Source organism: Sinocyclocheilus anshuiensis, unplaced genomic scaffold (genome assembly GCF_001515605.1).
Source record: "Sinocyclocheilus anshuiensis isolate Anshui unplaced genomic scaffold, SAMN03320099.WGS_v1.1 scaffold116, whole genome shotgun sequence".
NCBI lineage: Eukaryota > Metazoa > Chordata > Actinopteri > Cypriniformes > Cyprinidae > Sinocyclocheilus > Sinocyclocheilus anshuiensis.
In genome coordinates this window covers 622,864-637,013 of record NW_015554064.1, presented here as the reverse complement: position 1 = coordinate 637,013, position 14,150 = coordinate 622,864, and the positions used below count along the sequence as shown (strand labels likewise).

General features: G+C 37.2%; 1 protein-coding gene across 1 annotated transcript in view; it reads left to right on the top strand.

Moving 5' to 3' along the window:
• Positions 1 to 14,150, top strand: part of LOC107668636 (bone morphogenetic protein receptor type-1B-like) — a 101,501-nt gene that overhangs the window by 54,752 nt on the left and 32,599 nt on the right. Inside the window, exon 4 of the mRNA XM_016460581.1 lies at positions 9,003 to 9,187. Within this exon, the coding sequence (XP_016316067.1) occupies positions 9,061 to 9,187 (127 nt within the window). The 5' untranslated portion in view covers positions 9,003 to 9,060. The remainder of the gene's footprint in view (positions 1 to 9,002; positions 9,188 to 14,150) is intronic.

Genomic DNA, 14,150 nt, shown 5'->3' with positions numbered 1-14,150 from the left:
TGTGTGTGTGTGTGTGTGTGTGTGTCGGTCCAGAGTCTTTGTTGATAAAACTTCTGGTTTCAACATGAAGCAAAGACTAAAAACTTCTAAATTTCCACTGCTGCCTTGCATACACCGAAGCCAGAGGAGTGAGTAATAAAAGTAATATATTTCTGCCACAATTTCTCAAAGTTAGACCGAACTTTTATTTTGACAGGTTGTAGCGAAGAGATTTTCAAAGTAGCCTTTTTAACGCTTTAATATTCACAGACATCAGTTCATATCACCATTCGATTAAGTGAACAGCCATACTTTTGATTTATTCATTCAAATTTTATGCCAAATTCCATTTTTATGACTGGATTCTGCCCTATATGTTTTGTATGTATTGTTTTTTTTTTTTATTGAGTAGAATTAACTTCATAGTATTTATGCAGACACAGTAGCTGCTATTTCAGCCGCAGTCATAATCTACATCAATATGAGTCACAGAGTCTTACAGCCCTGGTGGTCGCCCGCTGAGACGTCACGTCTGTGGGATTCACTTCAGTCTGAGCTAGTTAGTTAGTTAGTGCTTAGGTTTGAACCAGCATCTTTTTGTTTACAAGCTCAGATATTAACCTGCTTTTTCGCCACAAGCATGTGTGTGTCAGAACCAGAGGCGGACAGGAACGAAGTATTTTTACTCCGCTGTAAAAGTACTTTTCAAGTGTCTGTACTTTATCAGAGTGTTTTTCTTTAGAAAACTTTACTTCACAACATTCCAAAGCATAATATTGTACTTTTTACTGCACTACGTTTCATATTAAATATAATTTAATACTTAATTACATTAGAAATCTATTACTTTCTTACTTTTACTCAAGTAAAAGTAATTCAAAGATTTACTTGAGTACAAGAAAGTACTACATTTTTAATGTTCGTAAGTATTAAAGGTAAAACAAACAACAACTTTTATTTATGAAATGTAGTGCAGTAAAAAGTAAGACATTATGCTTTGGAATGTAGTGAAGTAAAATTTTCCAAAGAAAAACACTCTGATTTTATTTCTATTTCATTTATTAGAAATAGAAATCTTTTGTAACATTATAAATGTCTTTACTGTCACATTTGATCAGTTTAATCAATGCATCCTTGCTGAATAAAAATGTTAATTATCTAAAAAAAAATATATATTTTACTGACCCCAAATTTTTGAACAGTAGTGCAATTATGCATCAAAAAGTCATAAGGCACGAGTTTAAACAGTTTAATACTCAGATATTGTAATTTACAGGTTCCTTTAGCTGCTGTACTTCTCTTTTAGACACTAAATCTTGTACTGTTATGATGCATGAAGATGTGAGATGTTTAAAGAAGCTTGCTTCCCCTGCCGTTGCGGTAATCAATCAATTCCCACATTGTTTTTTCTTTTCTAAACCTTCTCTAAACAGTTTATGCTTCTTGTTGAACCCCTCGCTGCAGCACATTGGCATCAGCGCTTTATTTAACCACTCTAAAAACTTTCTATCTTTCTCCGGAATGAGAGGACTGATTATTCCTCTTTACCCAGCGTCCCCCGCATGATTCTTGCTGTGACGGTTTCTTAGTCCTCTTGAGAAGTTGTTTTGCCTTACCCAGCATTCCCGGTGACTTCAAAGCCTCTGTGAATGTTTCGTGCTCTGTGGCGGCCCATTGTGCTGGCTTTACATATTCATGAGGATCGTCTGTCTCTCGCTCACCAATGGCTCACGGTTGGGATGCTGGGAGCTTGAAAGCAAGACACCATGAGACCTGAGGAAACTCTCAAGAAGCAGAACAATTAGACGTTCAGGGTTTATTTTTAGTGAGGTAAGCTGAAATGCACTGGTCAGTTTTGAAAGCTTTTCATAACACAATGTTTCAGACTAGTGGAAAGAAAACATCCAAAATACACTTTTGAGTGTTTATTTTATTGCACTTTATCTATTTGCATCTGTAGATTTAAATTACAACATGTATCTTTAACACTAGAACTACCGCAATTCTATAACTACTAGAATGGCCAAACCGTTTATACTAGACTGAACTGAATGCCATTTTTGTCATATCATATTTACATTCGAAGCTTCTTTTGAGGTTTTACAATGAAGCTTTGAATGTCTGTTATCATATTTTATGACGTCATCAACCTAAAAAATACGATATTTTTTGTAATATTTAATTGTGTAAGAGCTACATAGACCGCTCCCGAATGTGCGCGTCTCGCTTTGTGTCCGGCAAGCGGGAGAGCAAAGGTTTTTCACCGCAGTGAAAATGTTGTATTTGAAAGACTAAATGCCAACAAATATGAACCGAAGCGGAATATTTATGTAGATAAAACATATTGTGAATTTTGGAAATAATTATACATCTTTTTTCAATACATTTTTAACTTTTGTACTTTACAACGCTCTGGAGTTATTGGAAATGTTTGGATCAGATGAATTGGAAACAATTCTATGCAACCACCACTGGGATCGTGATGCGTGAATAAATGGATCTGTTATGATAGTATAGATAATAATAAACATTGTCACTGTCGCAAAAAAAAGTCTAATTAGTTTGTTTTATTTCACAATATCAGTCTTGTTGGGGCTAAAATTAGCCTATATGCGTTAGCTATAGCATTACACTAACATAAAAATAATAGGCTAATAGCCATTATTATTATTATTATGGCTATTTTGTCATAACATTGAAGTAGGCTATTATTGATAACAGCCAGGCTATAGTCTTCCAGCCTAACATAAGGGCCTTTCGCACCGCTTTAGTTCCAGAACTAAATGTACAGTACTAAAGTACTAGGACGATTTTGCGCGTACTATTTCCCAGTACCATTTAAAGGGTTTAATTCGCACCGACAGTGTGTACTAGGAAGTGACGTAAAGCCGGTCGACAGCGACGTCATTTGTGCGCGGCGTTCAACAACGGAAACAAAGAAGAACAACGTTAACAGCAGGAGGATGGAGAACGTTTTGTTCCTTCGAATTCCAACTGGATTTCCTCCGTTGTGTAAATGTTCAAAAGTGCCTGCACTTCAGCGTCCGTCCATCTATCGCTGTTTTCCATACATACTTGCGAAATAAGTTGAATGTTTGTAAGCCGGTCGACAGCGACGTCATTTGTGCGCGGCGTTCAACAACGGAAACAAAGAAGAACAACGTTAACAGCAGGAGGATGGAGAACGTTTTGTTCCTTCGAATTCCAACTGGATTTCCTCCGTTGTGTAAATGTTCAAAAGTGCCTGCACTTCAGCGTCCGTCCATCTATCGCTGTTTTCCATACATACTTGCGAAATAAGTTGACACAATGTTTACAGTATGTTCACATGGCGTTTTAAATAATGGCGGGTGAGGGCGTTTTCGTACTCGTTTGGTCAATCAATGTCTACTTGCGTCACGGGTAGTACCAGTTGTGATGGTTAGACCCTGCTCCGGAGTAGGAGCTAATTTGGTTCTCGAAAAAGGCAGTCCGGTACTAAAATCGCACCCAGTTCCGGCGGTGCGAAAACGCCAAAAAGTGGGTAGTTCCACAATTAGTTCTGGTACTATGAAAAGGTTCCCGCAGTGTGAAAGGCCCTATAGCCTACCTGGAACCGTGGCAGATTGAATGACAGCAGTTGTTGTATTGGAAGTGTCCACCCGGCTTTTTTACAAACAGGAATTTTAGCTTAGCAATAGTTATATTCTATTGCTAAGCTAAAATTCCTGTTTGTACTAGAACAAAAGTTCTAGTACAAAACAAAACTAGAACAAAAGTTGCTAGGCAACAGTGACGTGCATCTTCAAACGCGGGAAAAAGTCGCAAAAGCAGAAATGATACGCCGTCTGTAATACGAACGGTCAATTTGACCGCTTTGGCCATTCAAGGTAGAAATGCTCAGAACTCTTTTGTGTTTTGTAATTTTAATAAAATAACAATGTTATAATAAAATATACACACATTTAGGAAAAGTCAGGGTATTATAGTTATATGGGTTTTATTTAAACAAAGTTATTACATTTTAAAATGTAAAAACGGTCAAAATGACTGCCTTGGTAGTTCTAGTGTTAAAGAGTTTTTTCTCCCCTTCAACAGCACTTACATACACCAAAATTTGCAGTTTTATTCCTTTCTATATTCTGGAGGTTTTTATAGAGGGGTTTGTTTATATATCATTTGCATGATTTTATTTTTGCACTTGTCTGTAGGTTTCAATTACAATACATATCTTTGAAGGCTGTTTTCTCAAAATGAGTTTGTTTTTCCACTTCAGCAGCACTTACATACACCAAAATTTACAGTTTTTCTATGTTCTGGAGGTTTTTAATGAGGGGTTTGTTCATATTTCATTCACCTGATTTTATTATTGCACTTTCACTTTTTGCGTCTGTAGATTTAAGTTACAAAACATATCCCTAAAGGCCGTTTTCCCAAAATACGTTTTTTCTCCACTTCAGTAACACTTACATACACCAAAATTTACAGTTTTATTCCTTTATATATAAAGAAGGTTTTTATAGAGGGGTTTGTTCATATATCACTTGCATGATTTTATTTTTGCACTTTATCTATTTATGTCTGTAAATTTCAATTACAATACATATCTTTAAAGGCTTGTTGACATCATTTGCCTGATTTTATTATTGCACTTTAACTTTGTGCATCTGTAGATTAAAGTTACAATACATATCTCTTTATTGAGGGGTTTGTTCACAAATCATTTGCCTGGCTTTATACATTTTATTCATAAAAACATGGTGAAAATGTCTTATTTCTGACTTTTGACAGTATTTTGTGATTTATGCAGTGATAAAAAGAGATATCAAAAGACCCCTCTATAAAAACCTTTAAATCTAATATAACAACATAATGAAACAAGAATTTTGAACCTGGCTTGATGTAATATTCATATTAATTTTCTGGAAATTTGTGTTAGTGCATGTTTAATTAGATAATGCCTCATTTGCATATTTAAACATTTCAGAAAACTTAGTTGTATTACAAATTACACCTCCAGATCAGGAGGTGTTGAGAGCTGAAGGATGGTCCGGAGATGCCGATGGTCTAATGGCATCGGGTGCTGCGATCCGATTGGGTTTCCCACCTGTGTGCAGCTGTTGGCTCATAGGAAGTGGAATGCCTTTCCTAGATTCCGTGACCGAACTCTCAACGACCGCTGAAGGCGGAGGAAAAAAAGCGCGGCAGAAAATCCCCTGTTGAAATTTCACAGTGGCAGGGGTCAGAGTCGCTGTCAGGCGGAACATCGCTCACGGATCGCATTCCGTCAGCCGCTATTGTAATTCAAGAGTCCGTGCCATCTCGACCGCTTATGCCCGCGTCCTTTGTTCCTCACTTAAGTCGTGAATTTTGCGGTTGTCTCACAGATTTTCCAGCTGCATGTGAGCGACAGAGTCGTCTGGCCGTAAATCCACACAGACTCTGAACCTCTTGCCTTTTCTCATGTCTGTGAGGGAATGCTAACTGCAGCTTTTGTGTGTTTTGCCCAAGGGTTTGTTGGTTAATTATAGTTCCAACAATAATAAAACCATCCCTGTTGAAATTTCACAGTGGCAGGCGGAACATCGCTCATTGTACATTGTAATGTAATTGTACATTGAACATTGTAATTCAAGAGTCTGTGCCATCGCGACTGCTTGTCCTTTGTTCCTCCCTTGAGTCGTGAGTTTTGCGGTTGTCTCACAGATTTTCCAGCTGCGTGTGAGCGACAGAGTCGTCTGGCCGTAAATCCACACAGACTCTGAACCTCTTGGCTTTTCTCATGTCCGTGAGGGAACACTAGCTGCAGCTTTTGTGTGTTTTGCCCAAGGGTTTGTTGGCTAATTATAGTTCCAACTATAATAAAACCACTTAAATGGATAGTTCACCCAAAAATAATGATTTACCTTCACGCCATTGCCAATCTGTGTAACTCTCTGTGTTTTGTAGAGCACAAAAGGAGACATTTAGCAGAACTTTCATACTATTTTATTTCATGTAGTAGAAGCAGACCAAACATGACGAAAGTAAAGGCAGCTTAGAAACAATCCGTATGACTTGTGTCCTATATTCCTAGTATTTCTTAAGCATAAAAAGCCCTCTTTCCCCCAGACGGCCCATTTCTCAGCAGCGGGCCTCACGCTGGGCGTTTGATGGAGCTCGCGGCCAGTGTGTGAGCAGGCCTGACCTACTCACAGCTTCCCGAGAGCTCGCCCCGATCGCATGTAATCACACCAAACGAGCGCTGACAGCGCCAGTGCCACAGTCACATCACTGCCGCCCCACTGAACTCCCAGCAGCCCACACTATTATTCCCGCTCTCACTTTCTCTTTGTTTTTAGCTCATCCACAAACATCCATTCACACACACACACACACACACACACACTCATTTACTCCCGCCTTCACAGCGTCACAGCCGGAGAAAGAGGAAAGTGTGGAGCGTCGGAGGAAATGTGTGGTGATTGATCGCTGAGTTTAAGATCTCATCTTTGAGTTCAGATCGAGGTTACTGTGGTACATGCGTCAGAGGAGAGTGACAGTGCGGGAATAATGCTAATAAAATACATTCATATTCATATGGAATTTTATATTTTATTTAGATTTACATTTACTGAAGTAAATAAGAATGTTGCCTTGCAGATGTTAAGGTGCTAATTTACTTAGTAGAGATTGACCGAAATTTTATGACAGATACCAACACTGATTATTTTAATATTGTCTCTGTGTAAAATTGATTTATTATTATTATTATTATTATTATTATTTTAATTATTGTTGTATTATACTGTTTGGCAAAATTTATAAACATTAATAATATTAATGTTTATCATTAATATTATTAACACTAATTATAAACATTAATAAACATAATAGTAATAGATTACAACAACAAAAAAAATGCAATGTGTGTTAATATTTATTCATTTATTTTTTAAATTATTATTATTGTGTTTTATCATTATTGTTATTGTAATTGTTTTATTTAAACTTTTTGGCACAAATAATAAAGATAGTAATAAATAATGATAATAATAATAAACAACAATTGTTATTTTTATTATTAATAGTACTAATACTATTACTAACAACGTTGTCAGCAGCAACAACAACAATTATTATGTATTTTATTGTTGTTATTTTATTTGTGTGTTTTATTTATGCGCTATGTGTTTTTATATTTTTATTATTATTTTATTTAACAAAAACAACAATAATAATATTAATTAATTATTTCATTATTATGATTAATACTACTACTACTACTTATAATAATGTTGACAAACTAAGTCAATTATGATGAATTGAAATGTTTCCAAAAGGAAATTTGGACCAAGATTTTGCAATTTCTTGGTAGACACAATACACAATATTAGGGAACCAGTAACTGTTTGAGTAGAAAAGTATGAATATTGATCAAAGAAAATATCCAATATTCATCTTTATGTAAAGTGTCCTGCACCCTCGAGTCTCTGTGATCTTCTGGTCTCTAGATGTGAATTTTTTTCACCTGTTTTCAGGTCCAGCAGGCACGTCTGATCACTTTCTTCAGCGGCCTGATCTGCTGAACATGTGAAGTTCTGCTCATTTCTCATGTGAATCTCAGTAATGGCACTAACTCTTAATCGGCTTAAGTTGTATGTGTCGGTGAGATTAGGGCGATGGGGGCGTGTCGCGGCCCGAGGTGAGTCCCGCCATCACCTGATGTGTGAATGGCTTTTGTCATGCACTCTTTATGCTCTTGTGTGTTTTCACTGCTGCTTTGTGTTCTTTATCACAGCCATAATGAGCTGTCAATCAGCCGCTGGCACCCTACAGGGGAAAGGAGGAAATGCTTAACCGACCCGGCAGGAATTAGTTCTTACAGCACTTTGAGTGAGAATACATGGTGTGTCATTTGCTTTCGTGTTTTTGATGTCAAACTACATGGAGATTTATTTCATAAACTATGATGTTTTTTCAGTTGCAGTTTAAAATGCTGTTAAGCATAGGCCATTTATCACTAATAATAATAATAATTTGTTACATTTACAGTGGTGTGAAAAAGTGTTGGCCCCCTTCCTGATTTCTTATTTTTTTGCATGTTTGTCACACTTTAATGTTTCAGATTAGCAACCGCATAGTAACATTGTATCATCCTCTCAGAACACCATGGCAGCTGTATAGAGATGCCCTAGCAACTACCCAGAACACACTAGCAACAACACCACCCTATTTGTCATATTCGAACATTTCATATTTTCTTTACAAAATAAAAGAGACTAGTTAAAACGATCCTAACTGAATGGTTGTTTTTTTTTATTTGCTGCTGGTCTGTCTGTTTGCTGGTTAGCAACCACCCACAACCCTCAATGCAAACACCACTCACTTTTTCTTTATGAAATTAGAAGGACTAGTTAAAACAATCCTAACTGATTTTGTTCTACTATAGTTGGTTTGTATTTGTCGCTGGTTTGTCCATTTGTTGGTTAGCAACACCCTGGCAACCACCCATAACACCCTATTATTAATGTGGTGCATTTTGCGCAGGCAAACACCGCTTACATTTTGTTTAGGAAATGTAAGACACGGATTGTTTTAATCCTAACTGGTTTGTATTTGTTGCTGGTTTGCCTGTTTGTTGCTTAGCAACACCCTGGCAACCAGTTTTGCACAGGCAAACTCCACTCACTTGTTTTCATGAAATTAGTGCCAGTTAATAAATCAATCCAGACTGACTTTTAAACCACTGGTGTTGGTTTGTCAGTGCAGCAGGAGTTCAGGCGCTGTAGTCCTGTGACTCTGAGCCCACAGGCGGCCCACCGAGTGCTGGAGGCTGTTTTTGGGGGTCACACGGCCGCCCCTCCCGCCCCTGGCCTCCTTTCAGCGCATGGCCCTCCCCTGTGTGTGAGCAGCGCGGGGCATGAGGAGGGTCCGCTGGGGTCCCGGCTAAACCGCAGAGATCAACTGCTGCTTTTATTGTCTCTCCAAAAAGTGTCTGGAGCGGAGGGGCCGTCCCAAATACAGGGAGAGAGTAACACCCTCTTTCTCTCTGTCCATCGCAGGCCGGCCGTCAGTGTGGAGTAACTGTGGAGGGAGCAGCGTGTGCGTGCGTGTGTTTCCATGCCCTGTTCGTGCGGGCGGGTGGCTCGAGTCTCAGGGATGGAGCTTCAGGTTCGGACGGTTGGGACCCGCTGGATACCACTGCTGCTTCTGCTGGGTGTGCTGTGGCTGCGCTCGTCTGCTCAGGGTGAGTATCAGCCTTTACTGCCATCTTTGTCTGCTGTTTTGCGCATGTTCGGTTCTGATGGCAGCGTTTAACTGGTGTCTGTTTGTGTCTGACCCCCCGTTGCTGTACGTCATATTTCATGTTTAGAATATTTCTCGGACGGGCGCCAGAAATGCAGCGCTGCATTTGCCAAATATGCACCGGGGAGAACTATAAAATACATTCCGTTTAAAATTGCATGGGTAGTTGACGCACAACTTGACCGTGGAGTTTGTTTTCAATCAAAAGATTTTAGGTTGAAATGTACATGCGTGTGTGTATTTTAGGTTTTTGGAAGGTTTCTAATCACGTGTTAAATGCTGCTGCATTGACAAATAAACTTAAAAATAATAATAATAACGTCGATATGGTGAATTATCATGAATAGTAATCAGAAAAGAATCAGAAAAATGCTGTTTTAGGTCATAGTTTTAGGGAGCTTGTTACACTGAAGGGATGTCAACTTCATGTATTGTGGACATTTCATGAAAATGAGACAGTTTTTGTTTTCATGAACTTATATAAAAATGTAAAAATGACTTTCAGAGTCTATTTCAGGGTATATTTAATACAAGCATGGGTAGTTGTTGCAAAATGTGTCCATTTTATTTTTCTTACGAATGCCAAGATTTTAGGGTAAAACGTACATGCATGTGTAAGGAAAAGTGTGTTTTAGGTTACTGGAAAGTTTCTAATTGCCTATTAAATGCTCCTTCAGTGACAAATACACTTTTAAAAGTGCAAATAAGTAGTCTGTCAATTAATATGATGAATAATAATTATAAAATGCTGTTTTCGCTCATGGTTTTAGGAAGTTTGTCACACCACAGGTTGTCAACTTCATGTCCAATATTTACTGTGGATGATTCATATTAAGAAGACATTTTTGTCTTTTATTAAAGTGTAAAAATGTAGAGTCCATTTCAGTGTGGGTAGTTGATGCAAAATGTATCCACAGAGTTTATTTTTTAACCAACACCAAGATTTCTAATTGCCTGTTAAATGCTCTAGTGGTGATAAATTAACTTTTAAAAAGACAAATAATTAGTGAATTAATATGATGAGTAATAATTATAAAATGCTGTTTTAGCTTTACACTGTCCCACCGCAGGACATGTCAAATATACTAGATCTAATTCAACATCTGAACGCTGTTTTTCCCAGCGCATGTGTTTAAATAATATTGGTGTTCAATTGTTTATGGAAAGGTTAGTTGTGCTTTAATGTGAATGAAGTGGAAAAACCTGCATGCAGCAGAGCCTGACGTCTGTGTGTCGCCGCTTCTGGGTTTTTGCTGGTCGGTGAGGCATTTGGCGAAGTCTTTGAGACGTGGAGAGAGGATCTACTGAGAGACTTGTTAAACATGCAGTTGGGCGTTAGGCTGTAAAATCAATTCCACTCTCACAGCCCACACACACTCACACTCAACACACACACACACAGACAAATACAGATGAACAATCACCCGCACATGCGCTCGCCCTCACCTAAAATAATTGAAACCCCTGTGTGTCACATTGAGGGTCAGAAATATCCCGCAGCTGGTGCACGTTCACATGGATTTACTGTTTCAGCTGCCGTGATGTTAGTGATGATCTTCAAGAGTCAAGATGCGGTGAGGAAGCTTCATGTGTGTTGGGCTGTTGTGCATTTGTCTGTATCGATTATGACTTTGTTACATTTATGTTGCATTTTAGCAGATGCTTTTATCCAAAAATGCACCAAAGCATGTTGACATAGAGCCAACAATATTCGTAATATACATTACCAGGTTTATTTAACATCTGGACTAGAATTACTGAAGTCAACATGACTTCATGCACATCCTGGATTTATTATGGACAATTCGTATTAAGAAGACTTTTTGTCTCTTTTATTAAAGTATAAAAACATTCAATTTCAGCAGATGTCATTCGTCCTTCTTACATTTTAGATCAAGTAATAAAACCTACAGCTTTGCTCAGAAATATGTCACATTATTGAAGTAAAACGGGTTTGTGTTTTGTTTTTTTTCTGCTCTCTATTTTTGTACATGCATTCCTTTTCACCTGCATCTTCTGCTGCTCTTCAGACGTGCCTTAGATGTTTCTCATTTCTGTTTCTGAGCGGCTCAGTGTAGGTGCTGCATGATTCAGCCGTTGTTGTGGTTGGTGTCTTGTTGTTTAAGAGTCGTCTGTGGTTGTGCATTCCTGAGCGTTTCTGTGAATTGTGTGGAAACGTCCAGCGCGTTTGTGTTACGCAGCGATCGTGTTGAAAGTATTTCATGCTCGGCAGAGTGATAAGAGGGAGAACTGGTGCCTTCAGTGTTTTATGGCACCGTCGAGGTCAGTGTGGAGATAAACAGACTCCAACGCATCTTCATCTTCACAACTTCATCTCATCTGCTCTTCCTTGAGAAGATTGAGAAATGAAGCCCAGCTCGAGTCTTTGCATGCTTGTTTACCATCTCATATTGAAGATTATAACAGTCAAAACCAGTTTTACTTAGGCCAACCTTACTGAATATTGTGGATTATTCATTATAAGAAGACATTCATTAACTTTTATTAAAATATAAAAATGACTTTCAAAGTTAATTTCAGCTCATATTAATATATGCATGGGTAGCTGATGCAAAATGTGTTCATGGAGATTGTTTTTAATCAACACCAAGATTTTAGGTTGAAATGTACATGCATGTGTGTATTTTAGGTAACTAGAAAGTTTCTAATCACCTGTTCAGTGCTCATGTGATGATAAAAGTACTTTTAAAAGTACACAAGTAGTCCGTTAATTAATATGATGGATAATCATGAATAATAATTATGAAAGAATCCACAAAAATGAAGTTTGAAATAGTTTTAGGGAGTTTGACACTGCAGAACATGTCAGCATGTATATATTGTGGATGATTCATATTAAGAAGACATTATTGTCTTCATAAACAAAATGTAAAAATGACTTTCAGAGTGCATTTGAGCTCATATTTAATAAATGCATGGATGGTTGATGCAAAATGTGTCCATGGAGTTTATTTTTTTAACCAAAATCAAGATTTTAGGTTAAAATGTACATGCATGCGTGACGGAAAGTATATTTTAGGTAACTGGAAAGTTTCTAAAATGTTCTTGCAGTGACAAATTAACTTACAAAAGTACAAAGAAGTAGTCTGTCAATTAATATGAATAATAATTAATAATAAAAATATGAATAATAATGAGTAATAAAAATGCAGTTTGATATAGTTTTTAGGGATGTTGAATATTTATTGTGGATGATGCATTCAGGTATTTTTGTCTTCATAAACTTCATTAAAAAAAGTATCGAACATGCAGGAAACTATTAAAATGTAAAAATGACATTCAGAGTCCATTTCAGCTCATATTTAACATATGCATGGAGTTTGTATTTTTAAATCAACACCAAGATTTTAAGTTAATGAATATGCATGTGCAAGTATATTTTAGGTAACTGGAGACACCCTTTAAATTCTCCTGCAGTGACAAATGAACTAAAAGTGCAAATAAATAGTCTTTCAATTATGATGATGAATAATCATAAAAGAATCAGGAAAAATGCATAGTTTTAGGGATTTACAGCATAAATGTCAGCTTCATGTGGAATATACTCTGTCTGATTCAACAGCAGTGCATGTTTTAAATAATATTGGTGTTAAATTGATTATGAGGAGGTTAATCTGGTAAAAAGCTCTCAGATCTGATCTGGTGTGGGTCTGGTTTTCTGCGTCCACCTGGACGTGAGCAGGTGCTGCTGATCTCCGTCAAGCGTTCTGGCGTTCGATCAGATGAAAACATGAGTCAAGGACAGGCTGGAGTGGGAGAGAAGTGCTGCTTTAATGCGTGGTGACCTTCAGCGCTCCTCCCGCACATGAGTCAGTCAGCAGGAGTTCCTCCTCGAGCGCGCGGGCAGGTGGAGCTGGAGGTGTCACGCTGTAGTTTTCGGGTGAAATTCCCACACGGCCGTCTGAAATGAGGAGCAGGCAGGGGCGGATTTAGTGATTTGGGGGCCCCAGGCAAAATACAGGAATGGGGCCCTATACAATTTCACACATTTACAACCTTGAGGTTCCTTTCACTGTTGCTCGCTGCTGCACGACCGTGTCCCATAGTTGTGTCTAATCTTTTAGATTTTTCATGTACATGTTATAAATAAAGGATTTCTTTAATGTTGTAAATCCCTTGTTCACATTTAAACAGGTTATAATAGTATTAGAGTAGGTTGGACCCTAGGTGATGCATTGGGGTAATTTTCACTATGCAATTGTCTACACAATGAAAGGCTGTCTAATTCTAAACTTTAAAATATACATTTATTTTTATTTATTTTTATTCTTTTTCATTTCTGGATTCAGTTTTTTTTTTTTTCGTTTTAATTTTTCTGGATGATTATATAAAATTTTAACAAAAAAACATGTCTAATTAATTAAAATCATGAAACTTGTTTAATTTAACAGCAATTTAGGCCTATTAAAAGTTTAACAAGAATTACATTCTTAGGGCGCAAATTCTGCGCTTTCCATTTTAATGTTTCTGTATTTCATTTTAATGGTTTAATCAAAAACATATCTAATTAATTGAATTCATAAAAACAACTTAATTTATTAATTTGTATACAATAATAGGGCCCTATGAAATTTTAATTTTATTTACTTCTTTTTTTAGAAATTCTGTGTTGTGTATTTTCATTTTTCTGGTAATCAAATGAAGGCAAAAACATGAATCTGTCTTTTATTCCAATGAAAATTAAACAAACCCTTTAATTTTTGTGCATTCAAAATGCTACACAACAGAAGTTTACTGTGTAACGAGCAATGTCACGGAATTCATCAAATATTGAATGAATAAATCAAATGCAATTCAGTACACTTCAATCAAACCGCGATATGGACTAGTGTATGTGAATATTAAATGGCAAAAATACTATTTAGCTACTACAGACGACAACC